Source organism: Polyergus mexicanus, unplaced genomic scaffold (assembly GCF_030449975.1).
Source record: "Polyergus mexicanus isolate NDT 795.1 unplaced genomic scaffold, iyPolMexi1.0 SCAF_11, whole genome shotgun sequence".
In the NCBI taxonomy this organism is placed as follows: Eukaryota; Metazoa; Arthropoda; class Insecta; order Hymenoptera; family Formicidae; genus Polyergus; species Polyergus mexicanus.
In genome coordinates, this window is record NW_027223331.1 from 7,130,763 (window position 1) to 7,147,378 (window position 16,616).

The 16,616-nt window shown below is 37.5% G+C and overlaps 1 protein-coding gene across 4 annotated transcripts in view; it reads left to right on the forward strand.

Annotated features, from left to right (window-relative positions):
• Positions 1-16,546, forward strand: part of Kay (transcription factor kayak) — a 33,158-nt gene extending 16,612 nt beyond the window's left edge. For 2 of the 4 annotated variants that reach the window (XM_070304543.1, XM_070304542.1), the window contains exons 2-3: positions 13,909-14,340; positions 14,484-16,546. In XM_070304543.1, coding sequence (XP_070160644.1) covers positions 13,909-14,340; positions 14,484-15,059 — 1,008 coding nt within the window. In that variant the 3' untranslated portion in view covers positions 15,060-16,546. Of the gene's footprint in view, positions 1-7,619; positions 8,133-13,908; positions 14,341-14,483 lie in introns of those variants that run through there. The other 2 variants (XM_070304544.1, XM_070304545.1) reach the window with 2 other exon arrangements.
• Positions 16,547-16,616: the final 70 nt, after the last annotated feature.

Sequence of the window (16,616 nt, forward strand, 5' to 3'; positions counted from 1 at the left end):
TAGGAGGTCGCCCTCTCCCCCCCCCCCTTTTTTTTTACTCCATCTCCATCGTCCTTAATGCTCATTGTTCTAAGGATATTTCCGAAGTCTTTTTCAGTACGAGGACTGATAATGGAATTTCCGAGAAATAACATTAATTGATTTTTTTATTATTATTATTATTATTATTATTATTATTGTTAAAATAGTCATTACGATAATCGATCTGTTCCCAAACTTTCCTTTTACTTTGTAGATTATTTTCTTAAACGGATGCTTCATAGAATTGAAATTGATGCAATATTGTTAAATATAATTTTTGATACTATAAATAAAGCGAAAATTCTACATTTATCCGTCTCTGAAACGACATTTGGCTAATTTATACCTTATTCGCAATGGAATTGAAAATTGGATTCATCAAAATTCTATATTGGTTCTTTTCAATTATTAAAAACAATTCAATATTATTTTTTTATTAACTCTCGTACAATTTCTACTATTCCATTATTTATTGCTAATGCCATTGATGATTTATTCCCAGCATTATTATTACCTACGATGCGAGAATTGAAAATTGCGATAATCGAGAGTATTGTGGAAAATGATAGATTTATCGTAATCTTGAGAGATATTATGATAATCGCAGTATAATTTAGCAAAACAGTCAATTACTCTATATTACGCGACGTATGTCGACGTTAGCGAATCTAAGCTAATCGATCATCCTCGGTGAAAAGTGAGCGATCATGCGACCTTGAATCAAAGCATCGGGTTTCCTCAGACCTCTATATCTTTTACATCGCGAGAGATCGATTACATGCATATTATCCGCGACAGCAAACAAGGTAAAACGATAATGAGAGACGAGAATCGTCGCCATATACATATATAAGAATCATGTCGATCTATAATATTTATTAAATTTTTCTCGAGAAAATCATATTCTATGCTATAAAAATACTTTATTCATATTAATTGGTGCACAAATCATTTCTAGAAGCATGGCGATCAAGTTTGAATCATGTCATGTGTGGGAAATGATGGGAGATGTTCGTTTATGGACAAGCACTAATTTAAGTACTAAAGCACTAAATTAAGTACTAAAGAATCGCAACATTTGGAATTGTTTTAATTTGAATTATAGTGAAATTGATTGATACAGGTATTGTTAAGATCAAATTCATGCTTGAAAATTATAACGAAAACTGTCAGGATTAATAATTTCATCTGAAATAGCCGAGACACGCCTGGCTCGTCAATCATGAATTGGAAACGCAAAATTTTCATACAGAGAGACCACCTTGGTTGTGATCTCTGGAATTTTTTGACGGATCCGTTTAGTGAAATCGTGACATCTTTAGCGAGATGGCGAAATCTTGGCGCAAGATTTCATCGGCACAGACAAGGTCGTCGTGGCGCGTCGCTCGCGGAATTTCCAAAATTACGCCGAACAAGCGACTCACTCTTCAGTGTCGTTCACCTTCGATCGTGACGCTGCAACGTCGCAGCACTCTGCCGGCCTTTGTTCTCGGACTTTAGTGCTAAAAACAGTCGGTGTCGAACCATTCCGGGCTTATCTCGGTGTTTATTGAGTGCCGACGGAATAGTTCAGGTTACAATTTCGTTCGCCGTGAGTGTTGCGTAGAAACATATAGAAACTAGTCGGGCTTTTTAAAATTAGTTTTTCCGATTACGAGATTTCTATATCTATCTGCAATTAAAACTTTTATAGTATGAAAAGTTATTTGAAAATAAAGGATGAGAAAAAGGGATTATATTGGAAACTTCAGAATCAATATCAGAAATCAGTTGTTGTTTTAATATTAAAATTTTATATGCAATCTTCTTATGCATATTACAATATCCGATAGATTTACAGAATTTTTCCGAATTTTCTCCCTTTTTTTTTTTTTTACTTTCAGTATTTTTGCTAAGAATAACGTGATAAATGTCTTTTGGGGCGATATAAAAATGCATGTTCGAAAAAACTTTTAAACTATATCGTTATGACAGAAGAGCGGCGTGTGACCTACAACGAGTCACTGTTCTCAATGATAGTTATTAATCGAGACTCAGGAAAGGCCAGATTTAAATTAGGCAATCTAGGCACAATCTCAAGAATTCGTTACGTCGAGATGATTTAAACGTGATTTGAAAATACTGAAAAGATGGAAATTCAATATCCATTGATTCTACAGTGTGACGTTTTCTTTATTTGATAGTATAAGCTCTTCTTTCATCTTATATCTTTGATCTCTCTTATAAATTATTCATATTAGTTAATATATTGTTCTATAGCGTTTGAATTTATCGCTTAATGCATTTTTCTTGTAAGAAATAAAACTGTCGCACGCAAGAAACTAGTTTTACTCCGAAACGCATCTCGTATCCAGCAATTATCTACGAAATAAATTCATGAAATGTTAGCCTCGACTGATAGTAGGATAGTTACACAGGAAGTAGTCGGTGTATGTGACGCAACGTCTCGCGTTCAATTTTGCATTTCTCGGTACCGATGATTCGTTCTGACACGAAGAAACGTGAATCATTCACGCTACTGGCGCCAATCGGATCGCGGATGTACATATATCGAGCGGATGTCTCCTAATCTCCCGGATTGTGGTACGCGCGAGAAACGCGTTTTTCCACGCGTATGCAAAGTCGATCGGCAAAATAGCTGTCATCGTGTCGTTTGGTAGCGAGTTAAGCGCGACACAATGAGACTCCAATGAAGTCATCCCTTGTATCTCCTACCAGCCGTGCACTTCTCCTCCGCCCTCCCGTGGCTCCCGTATCCCAACACGCTGCACAATCGAAGATTCTCCGGCGCGCAAAGTTCTCTCGATAGAGAGAACCGAGCGTGGCCGAGAACAGCCGAAGCGGTGCGACCATGTGGCGATAGCACGATGGCAGAAGTACTGTCAGTGTCACTGCGACTGCCGTCCGACGTGGTCGCGCGGAAATTTTATGTCGCGTGTTCGCCGCTGAATTCTTTTCGTGTCCCTCTTTTTTTTTTTTTTTTCGTTCCTCCCTGCTTTCCTCTCTCTCTCTGTCTCTCTCTCTCTCTCTGTCTCGCCTCGCTCTCGAGGACGGCCTATCGAATTCATCGCAAGGTCGACAACGGTGGCGACGTTTTCTCGCACGCGCTCGCGTGTGACGTCAAGACGATTGTCGGAAAACGCGCAAGGAACGTGCCTCGCTTCGTTTCTGTGAAAGAAAACGCGATCGGTTCGGGTTAAGCGTCCGGGATCCCCGACGATAGTTTCGCGAAACGCGAGGTCGTCCATCCGTTCTTCGCGCAAGGTGAGTCGAAAATCATTCCCATTTTAGGTCGTTGCGAAATAAAAAGTGCTTTAACGGCACGTCCTTGCGCGACTCGGTCGCTACTACGCTCTTAGCGGAGTGCCGATAATGAAGCTTTATTTCTCGGCTGTTTAGCAGCGGCTTTCCATCACGACACAAATTCGATTCCAGATCGTTGCAATTCGCGCGGCGCGGGTTTTTGTCTCGCGCCGAAAGCGATTCGCTCTTTAACCACTGCCGTCATTTCGCGCTTCAACCGCGGCAGAAAATTATTACGTATGTCGGGGAAATTCCAAGCACGCCCGATCAATCTCCGTCCGTGCATCGGCGAAAAAGATAATTATTGCGCGTTTGTATTTTCCATTGCCTGTTTCCCGCTTTTGTTCCTCTCCGTTTTCTTGTGCGGGCGGTTCGCACTTTAGACTCACTTAGCTCGATTTCGCGCATGTCCGTGTATGTAAACGTGCTTTTTAGACCATTGCTTTTAACCATTTTGACCATTAAGAATTTTGCAGTTGCCGACAAATAACAGCATACTAAAACACGTGTGTAAGAAAAAAATATAATATAAATAGAAAAATATTTTTCCATTATATATTTTTATTATTTACTTATATATAAAAATCTAATTTTTAATCGTTTGTGTTATTAATGTAAAATGGTCGTTACAGTTTATTTATCGATGGAACAAATGAATTATACATCGAATTTATACACTAATATTTGTTCGACAGTGCAGACAGACATGCGGTTCCGCGATATAACATTTACTGTCGATTTGAAAAACAGCCTTATGATGACATCGCCGCGCTGATTGACGTCACATCACGCTAGATAATCGCATCGCGCATAATGATATATCTCACGTACATCTGCGCGACTACTATCACGAGATATTTCTCATAAATTGCACGAAACATTGGTGCAACGGTTTAATTTTTTGAAAAAATTATCTCGCGATAACATTCGGCTACTTTGAATCGTAACGTTCGTAGATGTCGAGCAGCCCGACAAGGTTTTCCGGGAAATTCCAATCGTGTTGTGGATCTATATTTTGCTGATTATCACGTAAACTACTCTCGACACAACAGTCCCTTCCTGCCCTGAACACGATAAAGCAACTAGAATGGACGTCAGATTTTTCACAGAAATTTAGCGCAGTATCTGTCGCTTCCTTTTTTTTTCTAATATGTTGAATATAGCACTTTTCTCAGTATCTTTCATTCGTTTTTAAACAATTCTGATATAAATTTGTATTCTCCTCCCCCCCCCCCTCTCTCTCCCTCTTTTTCTTTCTCGTTCTAATTATATATTTTTTCGATCGTGTACTTTAATTTTCGTGTCATATCGTACAAAATGATTGAATTTTCTTCTGCGCGACACGCACTTTTTCTCTATTTGCATACGCAGCAATTTGCGCGTGCAAAAAAAAAAAGAAAAAAAGATGGCCGCGCCATTGCGATGCATTCGGAACATGTACGACCGTTATCATGTTTACATTCTTTGTTCCCGGCGTGCCACTGGCATCGACACGTTCGCGCCGTCGAAAGAAAATTGTTCTCTCAACTGGCGGAAACTCCGACACAAACACGTTACACAATACATACGCGCGTGTATATTTACGATTAAAATAATGTATTTATTGGTACGAAACTTGAAATTTTTCTTCCATCGATAAAAGTTAATGAATTTACTAGTGCGTAATTTTGACGCTTGAATAAGAAAAATATTTTTCTTTACGCGAGGCGGATAATTAATACGTCGTACACAATACAAACAACAGAAAAATACGTTTTTATTTCACTTATCGCTTCTCATTATCTTTCATTGGGAACTTATTAGCGAATTTTTAAGATGGCACAAAAGCAGACGGAAGCGTTAAGAACAGTAAAAAAGGAGGTAAAGATAAAGATTTTCTTTGTTATCCAAGGTTGCGCTCTCTTGCGGCGACTTTCGACCGCATTTTTTCCGGCAATTGTATAGAGCTCGTGCTATTCTGACATAATTGCGTTATTATTTACCGCGTAATATCCAGTCGCATGATTAACTTCGCATGTGCGAAGAGCGATGGAAAGAGAAGGAGGAGGAAAAAGAGAATGCATTAGACAGACGTACGTACAAATAAATAATATATACGACACGGTTCTCGGTCCATGTCGATTTACTCGAACTGTTCGTTACGCAACCGCGCTCGTGCTATATTATATCGAAATAAGCGCAATCTTCGGTTGCAAACACGATCCGATAAAAAAAAAAAGAAAAAAAAACTGATCCGATAACAGAGCCAGGTTTACGCCTAGAATGGATCATATTTTTTGTATGCATCTGTTTTTAAATAAATTCAATATTTTGCATGTTGTTATTTCAAACGTAAAGGAAAAGGAAATGCAATATTTAAAAATTAAAAAAAAATCTGTGAATAATAATTTCTTTCATATAAAGTTCCGAAAGATAATAAAATTTAATTTTACAAATTATATAAGTGTATCATAAATGTGTACAAGTATCTTGAAAGTTTGTCTGTTTTTCCTAAAGCGATCTGAAAAATTGTTGACATACGTGCCGTTGAATTTTTTTGTTAACATAGTATAGGATAGTAATCCCTCGCGTAGAAAAATGATCGTTACGGTGACGAGTGTTTAGTGTTGGCGAAGCCTGTGACAGGCTCGGCTGGTCAAACACAGGGATTGTTTATCATAACCTGGTTGCCACGTGTTTTCATATCAAGGCACGATAAGCCGGTTTTAAATGTCCCCATATAGTGTTCATAGAGTTTCCCTTGTGAATAGAAGCGAATAGATTTTTGACGAGACTTATTGATTTTCCGATCATTATAATACTTAAAAATGAATCGTGGACAAATAATTTTAATAGATTTTATTGAATTGCTTATCGACATTTATAATATTAAAATAATTTTTGAAAACAGTGTAGAGAGAGAGAGAGAGAGAGAGAGAGAGAGAGAGAGAGAGAGAGAGAAAAGAGGGAAAAAACAATAGAGTTCGAAAAAATATATATAGTTCTAAAATAAAACTCGCTATCAACATCACACACACGTGGTGGTGCTACATCAATTTCTTAACGACGCGATACAAAGAGCCACATCCTGGAAATGTCCAGCATGACAGATAAACAACTTCATCCAACACGACGTGACCGTTTTAAGCCTTCGTTTCTTCGTTGGTTTCTCCGCAGCATTAAAAGCAGCATATAAATCAAAAGAGAGTAGTAGTTCGCCCAGGAAAATTTGCAACTATTTGCAATTATAATTCTAATCAAAGATAAAAATTTTATATTCTTTGTATACATATGTAGCTTTTTTGAGATATGTATATCTCTTTTTTTTTACATTATATATTTCTTTTAAATATTAATCAAAGATGTCGAACACTACGTAATGTTTGCATTAATTGCATACTACTTATAAATCTGATAAATAAATATTTGATTGAAATCATTAATATGATGTAGCCAATCTCTCTCTCTCTCTCTCTCTCTCTCTCTCTCTCTCTCTCTCTCTCTCTCTCTCTCTCTCTCTCTCTCTCTTATGCGAGTATTGATGCGAATACAGGATAAATGTATTGGTTATTAATTAATATCTCTTTCTAATCTCTCGAGATTGAAGCGTTTCATGCTCGAGATTGTCGTCGAGGTGAGAGATCTTTTGGCGCAAATCCAAGTCGACGAACCCGCGAGTGCCGGCACCGACGACAAATGACTTTACACAGGTGTTAAACTTAGAACTCGGACTAATTAAGGCTCTCTAAACAGCAACCGCGTAATAGGGAATTTTGCGTACTGGGAAAACCTCTGATGGGAAACAGCATCAACAAGAAACGTCATCTCATTTTCGAAATGTTCTAATTTAGATTATAAAGAATGAAAATTTCTATTATTTTACATAGAACGCGCGCCTGACGATCGATATAATTATGTATTACTAAAATATGTACAAAATTTAAAACAAATATAATTTGATCGTAAAATATATAAATTAATTTTTATATATAACAATTATTAATGATTAAATATTTAATTTGAAAAACATGATTATAATTATTTATATTGTGACGATATAACGAATTATCTCTTCTCTTCTATAATCTGTAATTATAAATGTAAATTGCAATCGACTCGATATTTTCAAACTCGATATTCAACACTTTTACAAGCGTGATGATTTTTTCTAGCGGTCAATGGTCCATGCACAAGGCTGCAAATGTTATTTCCCCCCCATACATTCACTTCTCTCTCTTTTTCTCTCATCTCGTGTTCATCGCGGGGCGCACATACTCGAAATTCGAAGGTTATTTTTAGGATAAGTTTGGTCGTCGCGTAAGGCCACGAACGACGAGCGACGTCGACGTCGCTCGCTCAGTATTAAAGAGGCGTCGGTGGAGGACGCAGTGGTGACGACGAACTTTCCGACAAGTGAGAAGAAACGAGCTTTTATGCGAGTGCGGTGCGGATATAAAGGAGGGAGCACGCGAAGGGAGATAAAGATAGGAACACGAAGCATACACACCGACGCCCTAACGATCTTACGAACGAACGATCGACTGAGATATCATTTAATCTTCATTTATTCTCTTGATTCCGTTACTTTTCCGATCTCGTTATTCTCGTTATTTCTCGTCCTCCCCTCTCCCATCCTCCTATATTTCCTTTCTCGAATTTCCCGATATCTTTTCTACCCTCCGCTATATCTCACCGTCAATATTTTCGACGTCGAACAAACGAACTGAACGAATAAATAACCGATCCTTCGAGCTATGGCAGCCACCGCTATGGACCCAGTCGACATTGCGAATATACTCGCGCAAGAATTGCTTTATCAGCAGGTAATGGTGAGAAAATTATCTCTCGGAGCACGGAGATCTTCCCAATTTCTACGCGAAACGAATTGTAAAATTATTTTGGAAAAATAAACGAAAGCGAAACGCATTGTGAATGAATACATTAGATAATAATTAAATTATTACCATTAACACATGGAATGTGTTACGATTACATAAAGCAAGAGTCGCAGAGTCGCATTTAAATTTTTCATAGTATTTTTATTCTCCATGCAATAAATAAAAGATTTTTTTCATTATTTAATGAGATGCAATTTTGATCCATTTCAACTGAAAATAATCAAAGAAATTAGAAATCAATGATTTTATTCCTTAAGATCTCCATATGTTTTCATATTTAACGTTAATATTTATTTTGTAGATGATCCCGATACATCGCGATGTATTCGAAAAATATTTTTTTTTTCTACATTGACGATCCGTGCAAGCTCTTTCCCGTGGACGTTGATCGACATTCGATTTCATTGTGATCATGTGGCGCGAATAAAATGGCTCTTTGTCGACTCGAAAAAAAGAGATCTCCAAAGAGACAGAGAAGGATCTTCTTCCTCTCTCAAAGGAGGATCGTTTCTAATCTGAAAATAAACGCGTCGGCTGGCGGACGTTTGAGAAGCGCGATGAGAGAGCGTTTCATTCATATAGAGCGGGTCGATTAATTTCGGCGGATCGCGGCAAAGCTCTCTTCGAAAAGATAGACCGATTCGTCCGTCGTCGTGTAATCGCGAATCACCCGGTCGCGAGTAAGCGGAATCTACCGGCGAATCTATTCGCGCAATTTCTGCGTATTTGAAGGAGAGAAAGCCCGCTTTTCGGAGCGCACAAACGTTCGGCCAAGTCCGGCTCGGCTTATGCGGGATGATGATTGCGATGTGAAGGAGCGGGCAGTTGTGCAATATTGTGTAATATCGTTGCAAGTTCACCTGCCTCGGTGAAACTATCGCAAGCGTATCGTTTACGCGACTATTTGATGGCGATTCGAATTGTATCGTGATTGAGTCGTTCGTGGTCGATTTTGGGACGAATTTAGACGAACTCTGTCCCATTACGTTCGGATTCTATAAACTGTCGAGTATTCGAAATCATTGTTTGATACTGATCATCTCGATCGTATGGAAAAATGGAAATATATTAATTTTTATAGAAATATATTGAATGTTTGCATACATAGCACACATTATGATTTCAAGTAAGAAATCATATGTGATTTTGATTTTTAATAAAATTCGAATCAACTATTTAGTAAAATATTTAGTCTCGAATAGGCGAAATACGATCCAAGTTATTAATGTTCGAATTTTCTCAAGACTATCTAACTGGAGATAATATGTTAAGGATTCAAAATTGCAAAACGTTTCAATTATTATTAGACCCACACATGTGAGGGCCATTAATCTGCACGACGGGACATTCCTAACAAATATCGCCAATTAATCTGACGTTGGCATGGTTACAAATTATAACAGTAATAAATTCTAACAGATTTTAAGTCTTACTTTTTCCATAACTATATACATAAAATTATATTTTATATTTAAATTTCAGAGCACAGGTAACAGAATGGACGTGTGTGTTAACTTAATGTGTTGAATTTTTAATGTACATATTATATTTAGCACACATAATCAAAAATTATATTCTTTCATAAAAGAAAAAAAGGAATTATATTGTAAAATAGAACTATAAAGCTTGTTTTGTCAAAACAATCTCAAACACCATAAAGTCGCACGATATTTCGATCGCGAATGGATATGTTTTTCGGATTCGATCGCGTAATTAGTCCTTGATTTGGAAGCTCTAAGCGAGGATCTATTTTCCGTGGTATAGAATTACGCCGGCGACGATTCTCATCGTCTTTCGGAACAAATCGAGCAGGAACGATCGCGGCTTATTATCTGGATGTGCGTTTCGCAACGATTTTCTGGTGGCTCATATCGCCCTTTGTCCGCAGACTCGCGACGCGCACTCAGGGCAGATTAGAGAGAACGGCGAATACACATTTATTTATAGAACCGCGAACCGCGTGCGCCGTACGTGTCCGGCATACACGTGCGTGTGTCTCGTTGCGATCGTCGTATATATGCGTGTATGTGTGCGCACATGTGTGCAACGCTACGTGGAGGAGGAAAACGAACGAACGAACGTGCGAGCAACAGTATCGCAAAACGGAAGACGCGTTTGCGTGCCAACAGCTTTGTGAAAAAAAGCGCGGCGTCTCGATCCGTCGCAGAAGGGAAAATTTTATTGAAACGCGGTTTGATAGCGATTCGCGAAATTCTGTTTACTTTGCGTGAAATTGATGTATGAGTTTTTTTTGGGGGGGGGGGGGCAGTGATAATAGCGACGGCTGAATATCAATCGTTATATCGTATGCAAATTTGCATGAATGTAGGATTCTATAATTTGAGAAGCCGACTTTTTCTTAAAAAATATTTTAATCAGATGCGATATTTTTCTATTACATTTTAACGTATATTTCGATATAACAGCTTAGAAATTAACATTTTATTAATGTATATATATAAATATTGTAATATTTATGTTTGTAGTCTCTCATTCGTAAACATATTTTGTTATTTAAAATTAGTTGTTTTATCGCTCAAAATTTTACTACTGTTTGGTTTTTTTTAGACTTCAATATTTTTGATGTAGTTAATACGTAAAGATTTTAAACAAGGGATTTTTAAAACTTTCTGTTTTTCAATCATATATATTAAAATATATTCCACACACACACACACAAAAGATATAAAACTGTCGAAACGGGGGATCGTCGCGTGTAGTGTACGATAATGATTCACGTGCTTTTAAGCGAGGGAAGATTTGTTAACATGTGTGATATATGCGCATATGACTTGTTCGAATTAAGTAATTTCATGAACAATGCGAAGCAAGGTGAACGGCCCGAAGATCATGGAGAATGGCTAGAAACTGTCAATTCAGCGACTATCATAGAAGACATTTCTCTATCTCTCTTTTTCTTTCTCCCTCCCCTCTCTCTCTCTTTTTCTCGCCATTAGCAAAAGATATTTTTATACATATTAATCCTATTTTGTAATATTTTACATTTTCTATTATTATAAATTTATCTTTTATTTATAAAAAAATTAATGGAGTGAAAATTCCTTCATTTTTTCATCTACTATGGCCCTGGTCACACGCTAAAGTTACGATCATCCTATTGACACGTGTTCGATGCCACACCTATCGATCTCGTCACGCGATACTTGTTCCATTTTCGGTGATCAGGGAAAGCAAACAGCGTCCAGCGATAAGGGATTCAATCGCTTTCGAAATTTCTCAAGATATATTTGTTTTTCTGTAATAACTTTGTCGATACAATGTAACGGGATCTATTTCTGTGATCGTAAATTTCCGTGCGAAATCGTAAGAAGAGAAGGGGAGAACTAACCGCGTAGAAGAATACTGCAATAAATTAAGATTGTAGCCTGCGGAGATCGAAAAAATTAATCAAGATCCGAAAAATTTGACTGGAACAGCAAAAAAGTGATCGACGATTTTCGTCCATTTTCATGTAAGACGATTGATTATTAACATAATTATTTAATTATATCGCGAAAAGCAGAATCGAAAAAACGTTAATTTTTATTAAAAAAAAAAAAAATATTATAATTATGTGTATTTATAATATTAATGTTTATAATTTCCCAATAAGCCTATAAAACTAATTAACCGGTAGAATACATGTTATGTGCATACTCTGTCATGTCGAATTTATAATTGTCACTTTTAAGTCATTTTTTTTTTACTCCGCAACATCTTTCTTGAAAAAATCTTTCAAGTCTCTAATACACGATTGGCACGATAATTCATATCATTATGCGAAATGTCAAATAACAACGTAACAAATTAAGAGATATCTCCGATATTAAATTCGAGAAACGATCATTATTGATCGATCGGAAAATTTCTATAATTCTCAAGATCACCTTCGACGTTTTCTCACACGGTATGGCGAGAAATTCCGATGACCGTGACGCTGCTACGCGCATGGACATGATTTGGTAACGCCTAAGTTTAACGCTCCGGACATTCCTGAAGTTCCCGCGCGATGGTTCGCGATGGGTGAGAGCAGCATCGGCCGGTCGGTGGGTGGCCGAAATCGGTCGTTCGGAGCTACACAAAGTAATTTTAGCGATGACACTTAGAGCGCCTGCTTGCCTACGATATTTTCCTTCATCGCGGAGTCTAATCTCACCGAAAGAGATGCATTAATTCGATACTGCACGCGCGCTCGTATACATTGACGAGAAACAATATATCTCTTCAATGCGGCCGTTTTTATATAGCTTTGTTTTCAAGATGTCTGAGGAAATGTGACTTGTGGCTATGATTTATATTAAGATATAAATTTCTCGTAAGAAATTATTACTTGTATATTTTATTAATGTATATTTCTGATTGACTAGGTACTAGATATTGAAAAATGAGAAGCAAGAAAATAACTTTGTGTTCTCAGTATGTTTGAAAATAAAAGACGCATCAGGATTCTCTGGCCTTTCATTGTAGTTGATGTATCGTTTATCTATCTCTTTCTCTCTCGATACATTACATTATATTATATAATACAGATTTAATCGTGCGATAACTCGACATTTTTCATCGCCGAGAGGCCAAGACGGCGGAGAGGCTTTCGTTAACGGCAGCGATGGCGATTTGTAATTTTAGAAATGATAGCAAGCCGCGCGGCGCGTCTTCTCGCGAGAGAGCGAAGGACGCGGCTTGTCCTCTCCTTTCTGCGTCCTTTTGTGCTTTCTGGGAAACGCGCAACGCGTATAGATTACGTCCCCGACTGGCGATTGGACGGTGCGATAATGTACGCGAGACTGTCGCTACGTGAGCTGAGATTCGAGATGCTCGTTAAATATCATCGTAGCGAGACTGACTCGAGAACAGTCCGTTTCTCTCTCTCTCTCTCTCTCTCTCTCTCTCTCTCTCTCTCTCTCTCTCTCTCTCTCTCTTTCTCGTAATAAAATCACGTTCGGTTGACCGCGATTTTTTTTGATTTTTTTTTTGATTTTTTTTTTTATCGCAGTCGCTCGCCGCGTGGAAACGACGCTTTTAATTCGAAGCGTCATTACAGCATTGCGTAACTCGACGCACGTGCGCTGCACTGTGTTTTTAAATTGCTATTTAAAACAAACTAAGACAAACGAAAAAATAAATATGAAAATTTACGCGAATCGCGAAACATTGTCATGATTTCAACAAAGTGATACGCGTCTCTGGAATGGTAATTCTAACGATTTATCTGATTGGTGCGATGATATGTTATCGACTATTGGATCATGGATATTTTTATCGAGTCATCTTGGCCAGATTGACTGGCTGATATCGGTCTGGAAAGTCGAAGATAACGATGCCTCTGCTATGTTAGTAACAGTTTCTTTCTCGCAAACACAAAATCACGCCAGCCGGAAAATCTTACATTTCTATGAATCAAAGTTTGTTATCTTCTGTTTTTATAGACAAAGAGGATTTTCACAATTTGTCTCTTCGTCAACTTTTACTGATATTTATACAAATAATCTGTATAACTTCGTTATTTTGTTTTTTGATCTGAATGCATAAAAATAGAGCAGAATTTTATAATCGATGTTATTAATCTCACTATTGAAACAGTTTTAATATAAAATCAGGTTCTTTCTTATTTGTTTCATTTATTACACAGATAAATACTTTTATGAAAAAAGATTTTTTTTATATATTCTTGTCAGTCAATATCACGTTTGTTATCTCTATGTTACAGTTGGTATCTTTGGACGGATTGCATAGCGGTGTACCGACCAGAACGACGCCGACGTTGACGCCGACCACCCTCCGCAGCATCGAGCAGACGTTCTTGGAGCTGACGAGCGAGTCAGCGACGACGCACGGTCGCGAGGCCGGCTTCGTGCCACCGCTGGTCGAACCGTCACAGCCGACCCCGGCACAGACGCAAAACACGACGGCGGCCCATCTTCCGGCACCGACGACGACCACTCTTATCGAGAGCCAGCAGCAAACGCAGCCGCAACAGCAACAGCCAGTTAAACGCAATATGGGCGGTAGAAGGCCCAACAGAACGATCGGGATGACCCCCGAGGAGGAGGAGAGGCGACAAATCCGGCGCGAAAGGAACAAGATGGCAGCGGCGAGATGCCGCAAGCGAAGAATGGATCATACCAATGCCCTACTTGAAGTAAGTTTTGATTTATAAACACAGCTGCGGTGACAATTGAAACATTGCGCAGTTTCATCTTGTTCTTAGCGAGAAACATCGTTTCACAAATTATGGATTTCCACTTGTCGTCAAAAAATTTAAAAAAAATGTCGGTTTTGCAGGAGACCGAGGGTTTGGAACAGAAGAAGCAGAGCTTGCAGGATGAAATAGAACACCTGAATCAGGTTAAAGAAGAACTGGAATACATTTTAGAAACTCACAGAGCCGTTTGTCGCCATTCGCTGCGCTCTTCGTCCCCGTTAGACGTGAAACCCGTGATAAAGCCTGATCTTCCGGCTGAGAATCATTTCGCTACCGAGCCCGTGAAGAGCGACACGACAGTGGGTGCAACGAGACCGAACAGACCTAATTCACTGCCGGTCGGGTTGGATAATAACAACAGACTGAATTCTTTGCCGATGTTTGCCGAACCCAAGGAGAGACCGGATACGCTTGCTTTTAAAACAGTGGAAACACCAGCCTTTATGAAGCCGTCAATGGACGTGGCCGGTATGCCAATTACTACCCCGACCAGCGGTATACCATTTAACTTTGAATCCCTGATGGAGGGTGGCACCGGTCTCACACCGGTCTCGACGCCTCTGATACCATCGTGCTCGACGCAACAGAGGAACAATCTGTCAGCCGTGGATCTCAGCTCCCCGGACGCGAATCCACCGAAACTCGTGAGCTTGTGACGCCACGATGATATAGCAAAGCATGGATCGAACGAGGAGAACGATCCCGAATGAGAATGGAAGTGACCATGACGCGAAAAAAGTTTAATTTTTTTAGAAAACAGAAGGGAAAGCAGAAGTATTATGCGCGTGCTCTTTGTAACGAAATTTTTGATCGCTCTTAAAAGCTCTTTCATGTGAATTTTGCTTATTAGAAAGCGCAGTTTTCAAAGCATTTTATTGACAGTTTATCGGCATAATTCTATGAAATTGTAAACAATTCTACATATTTGTTCTTGTAAAAAAGAAACACAAACATAAATCAAATTTGTTCTTAGAAGAAGAAATAAAGCAAGAAAATTTTTGTCATTGAGACAATTGTTTATATATGATACTCTGCAAGTGCATTGATCTTTAATAAAAAAGAAAAAAATTATTGTATTTAGATTTTAATGATCCTATGGATGCAGTCTCAGTATTTTGCCCATTTGTAGATGAAAAGGCCAACAGATGAGCCAATTCGAAACTTTGTATTGATCTATGATGAAATGATTATTTACTGTGAAGATAAATTGTAAAAGAATAAGATTATACATTTGAAAAGAAAAAGCGCCAACTATTTGCGCTTTAAAGAAAATTATCGCAGATATAAGTAATAATGCTATCTGCATACAAGTGATATGAATATATGTAAAATAATACATTAGGAATATATATATATATAATATAAAGATTTGTCATTTTGTAAGCAAATCAACAAAAGATGAATGAAATTTTATACTATGATTATACTGAGAATAGAAATTTAGATCGTAAGGAAAAAAATAAGTTTAGCTCAAAACTTCTAAATATGTTAAGGAATTGTAAGTGTTCTTCGAATCGAGCGCTTAACATTGATCAATAACACAGTTCGCATAATTCTGAAAAATATATTTAATATTATAAAGCGAATAAAATTACACAAATGCGAGAATTTCTATATTTTGTCCAACATTTATAAACTGATATTTTGTACACTGGTATGTATAAAATGAAAGATTATTATCTCGCTTTTGTGCTATCCGCGTTGACATGAATAAGTTTTTATACGCGACTGTCGTTTTTTCCAGTCAATCTCACGATATTATAACATTTAATCCCTCCATATGATATAATATATACACATACATATATTTTACGATATATGACATTTTTGCATGATCTTAAGCAATATTAATATATTATGCGCGACTACTAGTGTGATATATGGAAATCATGATAATAATAATCATATAATATTTAATTTAATTATATATTATATATATTAATTAAATATAATTATATAATATATAATAATTTTAATTACAGCTACAGAGTGACTATTTTGCTCCGGTTGATTAATAAAATTTGATTAAAAGCTTTCCATCATACTTAGTGGTCGCTATTGTGAATCGTGTATGGAGATGTAACGCACCAATGATAATGTTGCAATATATTTTGATTAGATTGAATAAAACGAAGTGAAATTGTACTGTGTATATAATATTATTATTATATACAGCAATTTGGACTGTATGTAATATTTTCTCACATTATTAC